This window comes from Copadichromis virginalis, linkage group LG7 (assembly GCF_057382275.1).
Source record: "Copadichromis virginalis isolate Kocher_CV1m ecotype Utaka linkage group LG7, C_Virginalis_male_GT1.1, whole genome shotgun sequence".
NCBI classification, from domain to species: Eukaryota; Metazoa; Chordata; class Actinopteri; order Cichliformes; family Cichlidae; genus Copadichromis; species Copadichromis virginalis.
The window spans coordinates 47,227,666-47,244,623 of NC_140624.1; the positions used below are offsets into that span (position 1 = coordinate 47,227,666).

Below are 16,958 nucleotides of genomic sequence, written 5' to 3' on the forward strand. Positions count from 1 at the left end.
GTTGTAAGACGAGTAAAAAAAAAAAAACACAAAGAGCGAGGAGGGGAAAAATCAACCCAGAAATGATGATAAGTGAAGCTGCAGCGAGCGGAGGAGAAGAAGGAGAAGAAGAAGTGGACACACAGGGAGCTGCTCTTCAGTCCGCCCCTCTCTCTGCTCCAAACTGTGCGCAGTAAAGCTGCCCTGCCTGGTTGTGGGGGTCTCTTTATATAAGTGGCTAGTGTGACCCCTGTCTAATTACTTATTAATGACACACCCCTCACCGCGTGGACCTGCCTGCTGCACGGCAACAAACCAGCAGAGACATTAAAACCAACGGAGACAGGAGGGGAGAGTGAGGGGAGGCAGGGAGGGTGGGTCAGCGGAGGGGCAAACTTTACTTTGGTAATTATCCGCACATAAAGCTGCATATTAAATTAACACACATGCGCAAAGCCATTGTAGTCATGCTTGTGAGATCGAAAAAGGCACACAAATAAAAAAAAAAACCGCTTTAAATGCACACCTGTGCTGCCGGGGAAGGGGGGGGGGGTGCTTCCGTGGATTTGTTGGGACTTTCTTAATGATGTATGTTTGATAAATAAGAATAAAGAAGGAGAAGGTGGTGTTAAAATGATGATGAAGAAGAACGAGAAGTTTCCCCTCATGCGTACAGAAGTGGGTCATTGCGTCTGGGAGTTGCTCGCCCATTTTTTTCTCATGCATTTCGTATTCATGTGGTGGTAATATTAATTTTTTTGTGAAGAGTTAGCGCGGGAATAACAAGAATGGAAACAAGCTCAACTTTAGGGTTTTCTTTCTTTCTTTCTTTCTTTCTTTCTTTCTTTTACAGCTTTGTTCGCATGCAAAAGAAATGCAAAGCTGCTTTGACGTGGTTCACTTTTTCAAGCCCTTGTTGAGGTAAGCGGTTTAATATTCATGGATGTTCGGATCCCCTCCACCCCCACTCGGTATTGTGGCGACGTTTAGATGAGTATATATGGGCCCTTTTCTTCTCCATATAGTCGCAGTCCTCTGTGTTTTTTCCTCTCCTGCCTATTTTTCGGGCTTGATGGACTGGGGCTAAATGGGCAGTTTTTCCTTCTTTTCCAGCAGAGAGGACATCTTTATTCCATCCCTGGCTCACAGGTTTCCTATTCAGCTCCCCTCCCAGTAATGTCAGGGCCCTGAAAAGTGCTGCAAATCAATCTTTCATGGTGTTTTGAGGGCAATTTGACATCCATGCACTCCTCTTTTCAGTCCAACAACTACAAGGGGATTGTCCGAAAAAAAAAAAAAAAAGTGGGCAACGTTGAGCTCTCTCTCTCCCTCTTTCTCTCTGGACGAATATGGACTATGGCGATGTAATGGCACAGAAGATATGGCAAGTAAATACAATAGCGGAGAGTTTTGTTGAGCTGCAGAGATAGTGAAAAGGCAAGGTGAGTGACAGGGCACGAAAAAAGATTACCGTGTACAGCTGCTTTTTATGAGCGGGCCCCTCCCACGTTTGTCTCCTTTTTCCCAGATGAAATTTCTCTGCTCTTTCAATGGGATTCTTTCTCATCTAGATTGATTTACATTTATAGCATTCATCGCACAAATCCGAGGTAAATGGCGGGGACGGGGGGGTGGGCCGCTTCTTTATTAAAGAGGAATTAAATGAATTGAATTGGGGTAACGCATGGATTTGATTTGCTTATTTATGCATTAACCTGTGGCATTATGCGGAGCTGGTAAAGCCGCGGGCATGTCAGCAATGGCAAATCATCCCGCTTAGCCGTTCCATTGTAAAACAATTTAAGCCATTATTCTGTCCATTTAAAGCTTATCAATTTAATGTGGATGATTGACAATTATTGCACAAAGAATGTGGTAATTGATGGATTTCAAAGAGCTGCTGGGAAACCTATCAAAGGCGAGCGTTTGTTTGTGGGTAAATAGCGGAATTTTACGCGAATCGGAGGGGGTGAGAATGGAGAGATACACCCCTGAAGAAAAACAGGAGAAAACACATGATTGGCTTTACACATTAAAATGTCAGAGAATAAACTGAAAATTACTCAATATTAAAAGATGCTTTCAAGAATTTGCTTGGAATTTTTTTTCCCCGTTTTTGTTGCTAGTTAGAAATAAGAACGTAAATCACTGACACTTTACCCAAACATCCGCATGAATTTAACTGAGGCCCGCTTCAGCGAGACACACACACACACACACACACACACACAGTCCAACCAGCAGGGAGAAAGGAGCGCAGAGCCTCCCGCGGGATCCTCCGCAGTGTCATTAAAAACAGATTAAGGTAGCTGCCACAGTGCGCCGGATCCTGGAGGCCGGCTCATCTGCTGCAAAGGTGAGAGAGGTGCAGCCCCCACCCCACCCACACCCCTAAGAGCCTCTTTTTCTTCACCCCTCTCTCCCTCGGTTGCGGGACAGGACAGGCCACCTGCTGGATGTGGAGGTGTTGTGTGTGTGTGTGTGTGTGTGTGTGTGTGTGTGTGTGTGTGTGTGTGTGTGTGTGTGTGCCCACCTTTACTTACAAAGCATGGAAACTAATTGAAACATGGTTTGGTTCGTCCTGCCCAACACTGGCTGCGACGTGAAGCTGCGAAGTTATATCAGTCTCCTTTTTCGATCAATCAGCAGAAACTGCAGTAATAATTAAAATGTCACGACTTGATTTATCCCCTTAAATCTACTTCACACTTCTAAAGAGAAAATGTACCCAAATTTAGTAGCAGCCGCAAAACTGCTAAGCTGTGGATAAAAGTCCCACAAATCCAGTTTCTCTCATCATTAGTTTGGAGTGCGATTTGAAAAGAAACAAATACTGACAACTGTACTTTTACCTTTTAAAAATAATGAGTCTGAGACAAATTGATCGTTTTCTAAAATATTTTCTAATGAAACTGCACCAAATTGCATGCAGACGTAATAAAAACAAGTCGTACAGTCAGCTGAGTCGAAGTTGGCCTTTCCAATCAGTAATGCTCTTTTATACAAACAAGACCTGGACACAGAGCAGGGGGAAGAGGATAAAACAACCACTGCTGCCATTCCCCCCATCTAACAGTGTTAAAAATATCCAATAATTCTGAACTGCGAAGGCTTTTTCATGCCGAGTAGACTATAATTACCTTATATTAAAAATGTTATTCTGGAACGATATTCCCAACATTACATTGCCATTTTACCTCAAATATAGCCAAAATAAAATTGAATTATAATGAAAATGTTCAGCTATGATTGGGGAGGAAAAAAAAAAAAATCTAGGAATTTAAGAGTGATTCGGGCTCAGGTGATGTAAGATAAATGCAGAATGACGCATCTAATTTTAGACACTCTGCAGAGTGTTTATGAAATTATAGATCATTTTGCTGTTTACAAGCTAAGTGAGGTGGAACAATAGAGGCCTCAAAATGAAGTAAAGGTCCCTAGAACTACATTGATTTGGCACAACATTTGCAAAACCTGCATAAAGTCATTAAAATAATTTGAGGAATATTTTACTTGCACATAAATACATCAAAAAAATGTGGTTTACTTTAAATGCTCTGCTCTTCTCATTTTTCAGACTGAAAGCAGTCGCTTTTAAAAAGGCCACAGTACTATTGTACAAGCAGGATCATTTTTAAATCAACGTTTCAATACAGGGGCACCTGCCTGTGCAACAGATCGGCATATTCAGCATAAATTCCCCATCATACTGTCAGTTTGGATAAGCAGGAAAATGCTTCGGTGTGTCTACAGATAATGAAGTGCCCCTCTCACTCTGCTTAAAAAGAAAAAATTATTAGATGGCCACAAAGGACCCAGCAGGTCCAAAACGTCCACAGGGATGGCACGTTAAAGACGAAGAGGATCAAAATCAAGGGCTGGATTTGGAAACAGCTGCACGGCATCAAAGCAGGGGCCGCTACGGGGCCACGCAGGATCCACTGTGGCAAGAGCCTCCCTGCTGAGGGCAAAGATGTGCAGTGACAAAGCTGGAAAGAGCTGCAGGAGAGGAGGAGGGGTGGGACAGGACAGTGGAATGAGCTGATGCTGGCTTTAAGCATTTAATGTGCGAGAAGGATGAGGAAGGAAAAAGTGCAAGAATTGTTTCAAGTGCAATGAGGAATGGCTGTAGAGGAAATGTGGCCAAGTAGTGCAGCATTTGGAGCAACAAAAAAAAAAAAAAAAAAAAGATAAAAGGAAGGCCAACTTTAGATTTCCTGACAGGCTCTGAAGGTGAAGTCTGCTATAGTACAACTCCAACTGAAGTCCTCATCCAGAAACTTAAGGCAGTGGCTTATTTTAATAATAAATCAAAAATCAGTTTCAATGAAAAGTCATGCAACAGACTCTTAAACACGCAGGTATTTTTTTGTCTGTGGACGTAACGCAGTGGAAGTATTACAGCATGCAGCAGCTCGGCAGTGCAGGAAAGTTACCATTATGAACGTGTAATAGCATAAATCACCCACAAGAGAGGCTTGCGGAAAATTTATTTGAATTTGAGAACTGGCAATGGACTATAGAAAATAGATATTCTGCTTATAAAACATGAAAACATACATTTGGCCTATATATCCTCTATGTATCATCTGTTAGTATATATATACACACACGAACACAATAGAGCTCTCAGAAAGTTTCAGATGTGAAATTTAACACTTTAGTATCAGAATACAACCAAAGACATCCAAATGATTACAATATTCAAACAGAAAAAAGAAAATAAAATAAAAATTCAGCTCAACAGTACACAATAAAGGTAGTCCAGATGTTTTCAATACATGGTTAACTGTACACAAGAGGAGGAAAAAGAACCAAACAAAATAAACACCATAATTAGACATTTTGAATTTATATCCCTTTTCATTAAGAAATGACGTTAATAACCAGAATCACTTGCTATAATGACGCATCATTTATATTAGATCACACAAGAAAATTAAAAAAAAAAAAAATTAAAAAAGGTATTAGCATTGGACTGAGTCCAACGCCCCGCTGAGTCCACAGCAAGGGCTCAGAGGGGGCGCCGGCGAACTGGGAGGTACCAAATAAGACAGGTTTTGATCATAATACTTAAAACATAAAATACTACATTAATTATTACACAGGTACGAATTACAGGGGCTTAGCAGTCTTGAATAGTTCAGGTACAGAAAACACACCCAGGAGAGGAGAGAAAAATAAAATAAAAACAAAATCCACCACGTCTTGTTTTGCTTCATAACAAGATGCAACATCAAATTTCAAATCGCACATTCACAATCTGAACATTTTCAGTATGAAAACAGAACAGAAAAAGAGGGACAATTTTCCTGCAACTCTGATCGCAGGGAAAAAAGTATTTATATATCTATATATATGAAACAGATGTTTAAATTAAACAGTCAAATATATGAGCATATATATACATAGTTGTACAAGGTAGCAAAGTCAAAAAAGCTATTTGCAACATCCCCCTAAATCAGATCAGTGTAATAAATTATCCATGACATTTGCATTTGGAAAAAAAAAAAAAAAATCATCTTAAAACTACAAGTTAAAAAGTCTGTCAAAATATTAGAGAACCCATCTTTGTTTCAAAAGTGAAATAAGATATTGCACCTTTCTTTAAACCAGAGTACAATAAAAATGACAATGAAACAGCATAACAATGCACAACAGGAATTAAATTAGAACTATTGCCACTGGCTGACATTAACCCACCTTAAACCTTTTAACCTTTAAAAAAAAAACAAAAAAAAAAACCTGTAACAAAAAACATCACAGTTTCATTTTATTGAATTATGTAAAAGGAGAGAAAAGACATTTTAAACAAACGTTTTAAACATCTTACGACATGTGACAACAAAACACTGTATTCAAGACTGCTAAGCACACAATCATGGTTTCATTTCGACAGAGCTAGAAAAAAATAGATCATATTGCCTTTTGAAATGTTACAACTCTTGGGTTCATTTTGGCGCGCAAACTGAGCAAAGACAGGAAAATATAGGAAGAAAAAATATAACAGAACAGCTCTCTCAAGTCCAAAGAACAAAGGGATCCCATATACTGTCTATCCAAAATAACAGTGTACATAAGCATTTAGTAACAAATAAATGTTCCTGATTTTAGAAATATTACTTTATTATATAAGTCACTCTACAGCTAGTGTTTCTCACTAAGAAAAAAAAAAAGTCTTCAAGGCGCTGGAAATCTAGACCCCCCCACCCCCACCCCCAGTTTAAAAAAAAAAAAAAAAAGAAAGAAGAAGAAGAAGAAGAAGGGTTGTTTTCATCCTCAGTGATTCAAGTCTTTAACCTGGGCGCCTTCTCTAATGATCCTGTAAAGTTAAAACATGACAGCGTTTAGCACATCGACATTTGTCAGGCACTTCCATTAAAACGTGCGACTACTGACAGCACTGCAAAAACGCTGCATCGTCACAGTGTTCGGTGCAGCAGCATACTGCGAGCTTTCTAAAAACAGTTTTAATTTTGAGTGTGAACCATTTCTAATTAACAGTCAGTTAATGGATAAAATATTTACAGTCTTAATGGGAGTAAAGTCGCTTTTTCTTCCTATTTTCCAAGAGCTTAGTATTAAATACACCAATTTAAGCTGGAAAAAAAAAGTGATAATATATATATATATATATATAATATAAATATTTTACTTTTTTTAACAAATGTAATTTTATTTATCAAGAAAAAAAATCCCAACAAAAAAACCAAACAAAAACAGTACATATTTTTACTACACCTGGCTAAAGTAAAATATCACTACTATGATTTCTTAAATGTAAACCACAATCAGCAGCAATACAAAAAAAAAAAAAAAAAAAAAAAATCCTCCTAACTTTAATATTTACTCCAGGAGTATAAAACTGAATGCATGCCGTATGAGACGGGCTGATCCTTCAACATCTGTACATTTGAGTCCGACCTCACCTGAAGACCCGGGGCTTGCGTCTGAGCGCCCTGGCTGAAGAAGGCCATCGGCTGTCTGTAGACGTCAACCCAGGTGCTGTAGTCAGGATTGGAGGTCTGCTGAGATCCAGGACTAGCCGCCTGGCCTGAACAGAAGGAGGGGAAAAACAAATTAGGTGAAGAAACAAATGCAGGAATTGAGCATATGCTTAAATCCGTATCTACTGCACTCCTAAAACAACACGGTAAAACTACATACCCCATCCTTTGTTGTATTCAGGAACAGTACTCTGGGCCTGGGTTTGCTGACCTATAACGAGCAGAATTTTTATTTTCTACTCCACTGACTTTCTCTTCTTTTTTTTTCCTTTTTAAAAACAGGCTTGTGTGAATAAAAATGAATGTGCACAGATGAGATTCAACTTCAGTCTTGAAAGCGTAAAACAAAGAGCTGAGGGATTAATGTCCTTTTGTTCCTGAGTGACACTTGCCTAACTTTTTGTAATACTGCTCCCAGTCCATCTGGCCCGTCTGGGATCCATTGTGACCTGAAACCAGACACAGATAATGCCGCCAGAGTTACTGAGGCTAGATTTTACTTTTCCGCTTTTCCATCTGCAATGCTGCTTTCTGATGATTTCCACCGACAGCAAATGGAAAACACGTCGGTGCAAGAAACACGTGGATAACCTCCGGGAAAGCTGCCAAAGACTGAGAACAGAGCTAGTCGTGCTCTGCTGCCGAGCTTTTGGTCGCAGTTTTCAAATTTATAGCTAATAAAACTTCTTAAAATGCATCACAGTATTCGTCTAGATAAAGAAGCACATTCTTGGTGAAATTACTCACCGTTATCCTGTTGTCCTTGGGGTTGCCATATCTGAAAAGTTGTCCCCCATCCTCCAGTCATGAACGTCTGAGGCCCACTTCAAACAGGAGATTGCAATCGTGAGTTTAAACGGCATCTGCTGAACATCTATATTCACATAGGTGTGTGTTAAAATGCACTGTGAGGAGGAGAGAAATGGACCCTTACTGTTGCGGGGGAGTGGTTGGTCCTTGGTTGTAGGGATTCATACCGAAGGTGCTGTTCCCCCCGATTCCTGGGCCCTGGACAAGATAAAGAGAGGAGACCACACTTGTGTTTAAAAGGAGCCAACAGGCAAGGTCAGAGGGCAGGGCCGAGCGCTGATGCACTCCATTAAGTCCATTTGATGGATTCTTCATGTTTAACCTCTGGTGACATCCTGCTGGCCACCAGGACCAGAGCAGCCTAGCTCAACCGAGAAGCTCCCCGCTTTGACATGTGCGCTCATGAATATCAGACCAGACAATAGACATTTTGGGGAGGGAGTATCGTGGGGGGCTGGAGCTAGACCACCTACCCCAATTCTCTCATTGATCAGCTGGCGGGCCTTTTCCATCTGCTGAGGGGTGCCTCGGATGGAGAAGATGCGCACGTTGGGGTCGGTGTTGGGCGGCGGGTTTCTCTGCAGCTCCACGTGGGCACGAGACTGCTCTTTGATGTTCTTGATGGTTTCTCCACCTGAAAAAACAAAACAAAAACGCACTCAATTTTCATATGCAGCTTGCACACATTTTTCAAACAACAGTGCATTTAGCACTAACGCCAAACACTTGTGGGCTGAGGTGGGTTTGGAAGACTCCAGATCTAATCTCCAAGTAAACTCCAAGATCTGAAGTGCTCAACTATCAGTACTGGTCAGAGTTTATCATAATAAAGCAGTGAAAAGCTTACAGCTAATTGGGAACAAGGTTATGTGTTTAGCACAGTGGTTAACACATTCGCCTAACATGTTAAAAGAGCCCTCGCTCTAGACCAAGAGGAGGAACAAATCCTTGAGAGGGTTATGTCAAGAAGAGCCTTCATCCTCCGCTGTGACAACCCTTTGTGAATACGGGAGCAGCTGAAAGAAGCTCCAGACAAGGAAACGATTTTAGTAACGTCTCAGTTTTATTAATTGTTGACTATGAATGCACCCGACTAATATTTACAGGAGCTGTAATCCACTTTAGATTTCATTACCACTGTCCTCTCCATGCTACTGCTATCACTGATGTCCACAGCCCTTCCTAACGATTGGCTTTCATATACCGCTAGTTCCCAATTATCTGCATGACTGAATTTGTAAAAACCATAAATAACAGCTTCCCCTCTTCTTTCTATTTATGACTCCATCTATGCATCGTGCCATCTTTCTAAGGCCAAGAGGCTAAAAGCCGTTACACACCCAACTCACGAAATTCAGAATTTTCAGAGTCAAACTGGCTATGACACACACACACACACACACACACACACACACACTTTTTGTGAGAAATTTGCCCTTAAAAAAACTAAAAGAAATTACAATAAAAAGCAGTTAAAAACAAGATGAGACCAAGCGATGATGAGCTGGTCCTGTTGTTTCGGTGGTTTCATCAGAGTTGGAGCTGTATCACGACGGCTTTTGTACATGTAAAGCTGCATTATTTTAGTGTAATGATCTGATTGGCCAGATCGGTTTATTCAGATATGGGAAGAAAAAATAAAAAATAAATTAAAAAATAAAAATCCGTGTGCACGGCTGTATCAAAAAACAACAAAATAAATAAAGGAGAGTCTGAAAAATATTTCGAACGCATGAACTATTTGCACAGATTTCACGCAGCCGGCGTGTAAAGGTCTTTACTTTAAATTAGGTTATTACCTGATAAGTGAAGGAAATGATATCTGTGTGTGACTTCATCAAAACTAAAGCAATGAGAGAAGAAAACAGTTGTCGCTCACTACACTTTCTGGTCATTCAATACGAGACCGTCAAGTTTGTCTTACAGGGTTTGCATGAAGACCAAAGTCATCGTAACCTCTCTTCTGAGGTCCGACTCGGTGCTTTGCTCCACAACACATGGAGCGAGCACTGGGCCAACTTTCTCTTCTGACCAAATCTAAGAGTGCTACCTTAAGAAAAATACGGCATGTGTCTCACCACTTATCTACCATTCTCTTGTAACATCCATGCAAATCAGGAAACAAAGGAAGACATCTCCTGCACGACAGCCCCTCCTCTGCATCGGATGCCAGCTTCCCGACGTGTGGGGAGAGCAATTACACCAGCAGGGAGAAATGAAACATAGCTGGCAGGAGAAAGGGGGCCAAAATTGAAGCGTATCCTCCTTCTGGGATATCGTTTGTCTCTTTTACCCCCTTTCATTCTTGACTCGGTGTTGTCCTCTGTGATGAGAGGAGGGGGGGGGGGGTGTCTCCGAGGGTGCTTCCCGGGGGGACACCGGGGCTGTCCCAACATCAATTACATATTTGTTCACTTGTGGCTGACACTCTGATGACCCTGGCTGACCTCCGAATGAAAGCGCTCATCAAAAATCTCTCCTCCTCCAGTAGCCTTATTCCATGCTGCCAAAAGACTGCACATGGGCCATTAACCCATTGTCAACCAAATGAAACTTCTGCCTTAATGAAGCCATTATGAGCTCTTCTAGTCAGACAGCAGAGAGCAATGAAGACCCCGACTATTCATTTCATGGACTGGGCTGTAGTGAGGACAGATAATACAGGCTTTATTAATGAGACTGGTTTAGCGAGGTGGAGAAAAGGAGGGAGACAAAAGTGCAACTGGTGACGGCATTCAGGGCGAAGCCAAGGGACTGGTTAGCTGCTGGTGGGGAAAATAAAACTTCTAGTGGCATTAAGGGAAAGTAGAATTAGCAGAACGGGCAGCGATGTTTCTAATGTCGTTGTATTCAGCTTTATATGACATTACAGTGGGGTGTTATAGCTGAAACAGTGGAATAAATAAAACTTCTAAAACACGAACAGAAATGTATATTCGCTGAACTGCATGCAAGTATTTTCCCACTTTAAAAAAATAAGGATGGGTATTGACTCGTGTTATGGGATAAACACCAATGCACCATTTGACTTGTTGTCCAAGAAGGCCAAATAAAATTAAAGCTGCAAGCAGCGTTATGAGGGCCCTCGCACCCTGGCGTGTCGAGCCACGCCCAACACCTAAAACCAGCACGTCCGATGTGATGTCACATTGATGGAATTCATGCATTTAACCACCAGCTAACATTTCATCTCATTGAACCATGATTATAGTCGTCCCACTAGGTGGCGCTCTAACTATTACTGACAAATGGCATAACAAACATTTCCGAGCTCGAGTCTCATCACACCTGCGACGTTTGGGAGAGATTGGATATTGTGTTTTTGAGTGACAGCAGATTACTGCTTTTTGGCGAGTGATTGAAACTCTAAGTGCCGCCATGACCACCCCGTTTCCCTGAATGTAAAAAGCTTCGCAATTTAACATCACAAAGGTCTTTAGATTCCACAAACTTCAGATCGGTCCAATCTGATGAAATACCTTGGAGGAGTTCGTCAAAGTATGAAGCCTGAAAAGAGGGGAAAATGTCGCCAAAATTACACATTAATTTTAAAATGGCTGACTTCCTGTTGGATTTGGGATATTGCTCCAAGAGACTTTTTTGTACATCTTGATATCTCCTATAAGCTTACCAGGTTTCAGACTCATACATAAAACACAGAGCTGGGGCTGATGTTTTGAAATTTTGTAGGGGGCGCTGTGGAGCCATTTTGCGCTATTCAATGAAAATGATCACATAACAACAAAGCCTTCATCCATTTGGAGGTGTGTGCCAAATTTCAAGCCTCTATAAACTTTCCAAGCCCCTCAAAAGCCACTTCATTTTTCATGGTGAACAGCGTTGCCACCAGGGTGCGCCGTTCAGTTTAAAGTCACAATTTTCGCACTGCAGCATCATGAAGGACTGATGGTGATATTCACCGCTTTTGAGGTGGCCACGATGAACCTGTGAAAATCAGTACAACAAAATTAAAGCCATGACATTTCCTGTTGCCACTAGGTGGCGCTGTCCGTATTTCCGACAATGGGCACATCAATCTGTTCAGGGCAGGTCTGACATCATGCCTGTAAAGTCTGGTACTGATCAGACTGGATTTCATTGAGTTATACTAATTTGTTTCTTCATGGCGTGACATCAAAGTTCGCCATGCTGCTGGGGTCACACCCTTTTGCGAAAAGTCACAGTTTTCACTGTAACCCAAGACCAACTCCTTAAGGCTTTCCTGGAGAAATTTGAGGCTGCAGATGTCACCCATCACTATACTGTACCCCAAAGTGTAAAACATGACATTTCCTGTTCCCACTAGGTGGCGCTGTCCTTGATGTCAAATATGGCAGTTGAAATATGTTCAGGGGTGGAGCCTTATCATATGTGTGCTCTTTGGTCCAGATCGGAACATGTATGACAGAATGAGAGGCAATAAGATTTTCATGGCGAGTCATCAAAATTCGCCATGGCGCCACGGCCTCATACTATTGTGAAAACTCAAAAGCTCCGCAATTTAACATGGCACAAGGGTGTAGTTGACACTGTCCAAATTTGAAGCTTATAGGACCAAATCCCAAGGAGGAGTTCGTTAAAGTACAACGCATGGAAACGGTAAAATCAGAGCCAAAATGTCACCTTCAATCCAAAATGGCGGACTTCCTGTTGGGTTTAGGACATTGCCATAATAGACTTTTTTGTTCGACTCTCAACGTTATATAGGTGTACCGACTTTCAAATATGTAGGTCATACCCATACCGGGGGCTCGCATTTTTCATTTTTCTAGGTGGCGCTACTGAGCTAATTTTCCCTGGCCATGTCTGAGAACATTAAAATACGTAAATTTTCACCAGACCTGACGCGTGTGCAAAATTTCATGAGTTTTCGAGCATGTTTAGGCCCTCAAAAGGCCAATTCATTTGCCGGAATAATAATAATAATAATTAAAGCTGCAAGCAGCGTTATGAGGGCCCTCGCACCCCCGGCGCGTCGAGCCACGCCCAACACCTAAAACCAGCACGTCCGATCGATGTCACATTGATGGAATTCATGCATTTAACCACCAGTTAACATTTCATTTGGTTCAACCATGAGTATAGTCGTCCCACTAGGTGGCGTTCTAACCATTATAGACAAAGGGCATAACAAACATTTCCGAGCTCGAGTCTCATCACGCCTGCGACCTTTGGGAGAGATTGGACTTTGTGTCTTTGAGTGACAGCATATTACTGCTTTTTGGCCAGTGATTGAAACTCCACGTGCCGCCATGACCACCCCGTTTCCTTGAACGTAAAAAGCTTCGCAATTTAACATCACAAAGGTCTTTAGATTCCACACACTGGAGAATGGTTCAATATGATGAAATCCCTTGGAGGAGTTCGTCAAAGTATGAAGCCTGAAAAGAGGGGAAAATGTCGCCAAAATTACACATTAATTTTAAAATGGCTGACTTCCTGTTGGATTTGGGATATTGCTCCAAGAGACTTTTTTGTACATCGTGATATTTTCCATAAGCTTACCAGGTTTCAGACTCATAGATGAAACACAGAGCAGGGGCTGTTGTTTTGAAATTTTGTAGGGGGCGCTGTGGAGCAATTTCGAGCTATTCAATGAAAATGATCACATGACAACAAAGCCTACATCCATTTGGAGGTGTGTGCCAAATTTCAAGCCTCTATAAACTTTCCAAGTCCCTCAAAAGCCACTTCATCTTTCATGGTGAACCGCGTTGCCACCAGGGTGCGCCGTTCAGTTTAAAGTCACAATTTTTGCACTGAAGCATCACGAGGGACTGATGTTGATATTCACCGCTTTTGAGGTGGCCACGATGAACCTGTGAAAACCAGTACAACAAAATTAAAGCCATGACATTTCCTGTTGCCACTAGGTGGCGCTGTACGTATTCCCGACAATGGGCACATCAATCTGTTCAGGGTGGGTCTGACATCATGCCTGTAAAGTCTGGTACTGAACAGACTGGATTTCATTGAGTTATACTAATTTGTTTCTTCATGGCGTGACATCAAAGTTCGCCATGCTGCTGGGGTCACACCCTTTTGCGAAAAGTCACAGTTTTCACTGTAACCCAAGACCAACTCCTTAAGGCTTTCCTGGAGAAATTTGAGGCTGCAGGTGTCACCCATCACTATACTGTACCCCAAAGTGTAAAACATGACATTTCCTGTTCCCACTAGGTGGCGCTGTCCTTGATGTCAAATATGGCAGTTGAAATATGTTCAGGGGTGGAGTCTTATCATATGTGTTCACTTTGGTCAAGGTCAGAAAATGTATGACAAAATGAGAGGCAATAAGATTTTCATGGCGAGTCATCGAAATTCGCCATGGCGCCACGGCCTCATAGTATTGTGAAAACTCAAAAGCTCCGCAATTTAACATGGCACAAGGGTGTAGTTGACACTGTCCAAATTTGAAGGTTATGAAATCAAACCCCAAGGAGGAGTTCGCAAAAGTTCGAGGCATGGAAATGGCAAAATTAGAGCCAAAATGTCACCTTCTCTTCCAAATGGCGGACTTCCTGTTGGGTTTGCGTCAATGGGCCCACAGACTTTTTTGTTCGTCTTGGCATGATACACATGTGTGCCAAATTTCATACATGTAGCTCAAACGATGTGGTCGTAGGGCTGCATTTAACAAGGCACAGGTGGCGCTGTAGAGCCATTTCCCAGTGCTCATATGTAAAACCATTAAAATACAAAATTTTTCACCAGACCTGGCATGTGTGCAAAATTTCATGAGTTTTTGAGCATGTTTAGGCCCTCAAAAAGGCCCTTGTTTGGGGTGAATAATAATAATAATAATAATAATAATTAAAGCTGCAAGCAGCGTTATGAGGGCCCTCGCACCCCATCGCGTCGAGCCACGCCCAACACCTACAACCAGCACCTCCGATCTGATGTCACATTGATGGAATTCATGCATTTAACCACCAGCTAACATTTCATCTCATTCAATCGTCATTATAGTCGTCCCACTAGGTGGCGCTCTAACCATTACTGACAAATGGCATAACAAACACTTCCAAGCTCGAGTCTCATCACACCTGAGACGTTTGGGAGAGATTGGACATTGTGTTTTTGAGTGACAGCAGATTACTGCTTTTTGGCGAGTGATTCAAACTCTAAGTGCCGCCATGACCACCCCGTTTCCCTGGACGTAAAAAGCTTCGCAATTTAACATCACAAAGGTCTTTAGATTCCACACACTGGAGAATGGTTCAATATGATGAAATCCCTTGGAGGAGTTCGTCAAAGTATGAAGCCTGAAAAGAGGAGAAAATGTCGCCAAAATTGCACATTAATTTTAAAATGGCTGACTTCCTGTTGGATTTGGGATATTGCTCCAAGAGACTTTTTTGTACATCTTGATATCTCCTATAAGCCTACCAGGTTTCAGATTCATACATAATACACAGAGCTGGGGCTGTGGTTTTGAAATTTTGTAGGGGGCGCTGTGGAGCCAGTTTGGGATATTCAATGAAAATGATCACATAACAACAAAGCCTTCGTGACATTGGAGGTGTGTGCCAAATTTCAAGCCTCTATAAACTTGCCAAGACCCTCAAAAGCCACTTCATCTTTCATCGTGAACAGCGTTGCCACCAGGGTGCGCCGTTCAGTTTAAAGTCACAATTTTTGCACTGAAGCATCACGAGGGACTGATGGTGATATTCACCGCTTTTGAGGTGGCCACGATGAACCTGTGAAAATCAGTACAACAAAATTAAAGCCATGACATTTCCTGTTGCCACTAGGTGGCGCTGTCCGTATTTCTGACAATGGGCACATCAATCTGTTCAGGGCGGGTCTGACATCATGCCTGTAAAGTCTGGTACTGATCAGACTGGATTTCATTGAGTTATACTAATTTCTTTCTTCATGGCGTGACATCAAAGTTCGCCATGCTGCTGGGGTCACACCCTTTCGCGAAAACTCACAGTTTTCACTGTAACCCAAGACCAACTCCTTAAGGCTTTCCTGGAGAAATTTGAGGCTGCAGATGTCACCCATTACTATACTGTACCCCAAAGTGTTAAACATGACATTTCCTGTTCCCACTAGGTGGCGCTGTCCTTGAGGTCAAATATGGCAGTTGAAATATGTTCAGGGGTGGAGCCTTATCATATGTGTTCACTTTGGTCAAGGTCAGAAAATGTATGACAAAATGAGAGGCAATAAGATTTTCATGGCGAGTCATTGAAATTCGCCATGGCGCCACGGCCTCATAGTATTGTGAAAACTCAAAAGCTCCGCAATTTAACATGGCACAAGGGTGTAGTTGACACTGTCCAAATTTGAAGCTTATAGGACCAAATCCCAAGGAGGAGTTCGTTAAAGTTCGAGGCATGGAAACGGTAAAATCAGAGCCAAAATGTCACCTTCAATCCAAAATGGCGGACTTCCTTTTGGGTTTAGGACATTGCCATAATAGACTTTTTTGTTCGACTCTGAAAGTTATATAGGTGTACCGACTTTCAAACATGTAGGTCATACCCATACCGGGGGCTCGCGTTTTTCATTTTTCTAGGTGGCGCTACTGAGCTAATTTTCCCTGGCCATGTCTGAGAACATTAAAATACGTAAATTTTCACCAGACCTGACGCGTGTGCAAAATTTCATGAGTTTTCGAGCATGTTTAGGCCCTCAAACGGCCAATTCATTTGCCGGAATAATAATAATAATAATAATTAAAGCTGCAAGCAGCGTTATGAGGGCCCTCGCACCCCCGGCACGTCGAGCCACTGCCAACACCTCAAACCGGCACGTCCGATGTGATGTCACATTGATGGATTTCATGCTTTTAATCACCAGCTAACATTTCATCTTATTCAACCAGGATTATAGTCATGCCACTAGGTGGCGCTCTAACCATTAATGACAAATAGCATAACAAACATTTCCAAGCTCGAGTCTCATCACACCTGCGACCTTTGGGAGAGATTGGACATTGTGTTTTTTAGTGACAGCAGATTACTGCTTTTTGCGAGTGATTGAAACTCTACGTGCCGCCATGACCACCCCGTTTCCCTGAACGGAAAAAGCTTCGCAATTTAACATCACAAAGGTCTTTAGATTCTACACACTGAAGAATGCTTCAATATGATGAAATCCCTTGGAGGAGTTCGTCAAAGTATGAGGCCTGAAAAGGGGGGGAAATGT

General features: G+C 42.0%; 1 protein-coding gene across 1 annotated transcript in view; it reads right to left on the bottom strand.

Annotated features, from left to right (window-relative positions):
• Positions 1 to 6,219: 6,219 nt before the first annotated feature.
• Positions 6,220 to 16,958, bottom strand: part of fubp3 (far upstream element (FUSE) binding protein 3) — a 39,876-nt gene continuing 29,137 nt past the window's right edge. Inside the window, exons 13-19 of the mRNA XM_085463802.1 lie at positions 8,270 to 8,430; positions 7,921 to 7,994; positions 7,734 to 7,810; positions 7,379 to 7,435; positions 7,147 to 7,197; positions 6,909 to 7,033; positions 6,220 to 6,301 (exon numbers count right to left, since the gene is read on the bottom strand). Of these exons, the coding sequence (XP_085319928.1) occupies positions 6,293 to 6,301; positions 6,909 to 7,033; positions 7,147 to 7,197; positions 7,379 to 7,435; positions 7,734 to 7,810; positions 7,921 to 7,994; positions 8,270 to 8,430 (554 nt within the window). The 3' untranslated portion in view covers positions 6,220 to 6,292. The remainder of the gene's footprint in view (positions 6,302 to 6,908; positions 7,034 to 7,146; positions 7,198 to 7,378; positions 7,436 to 7,733; positions 7,811 to 7,920; positions 7,995 to 8,269; positions 8,431 to 16,958) is intronic.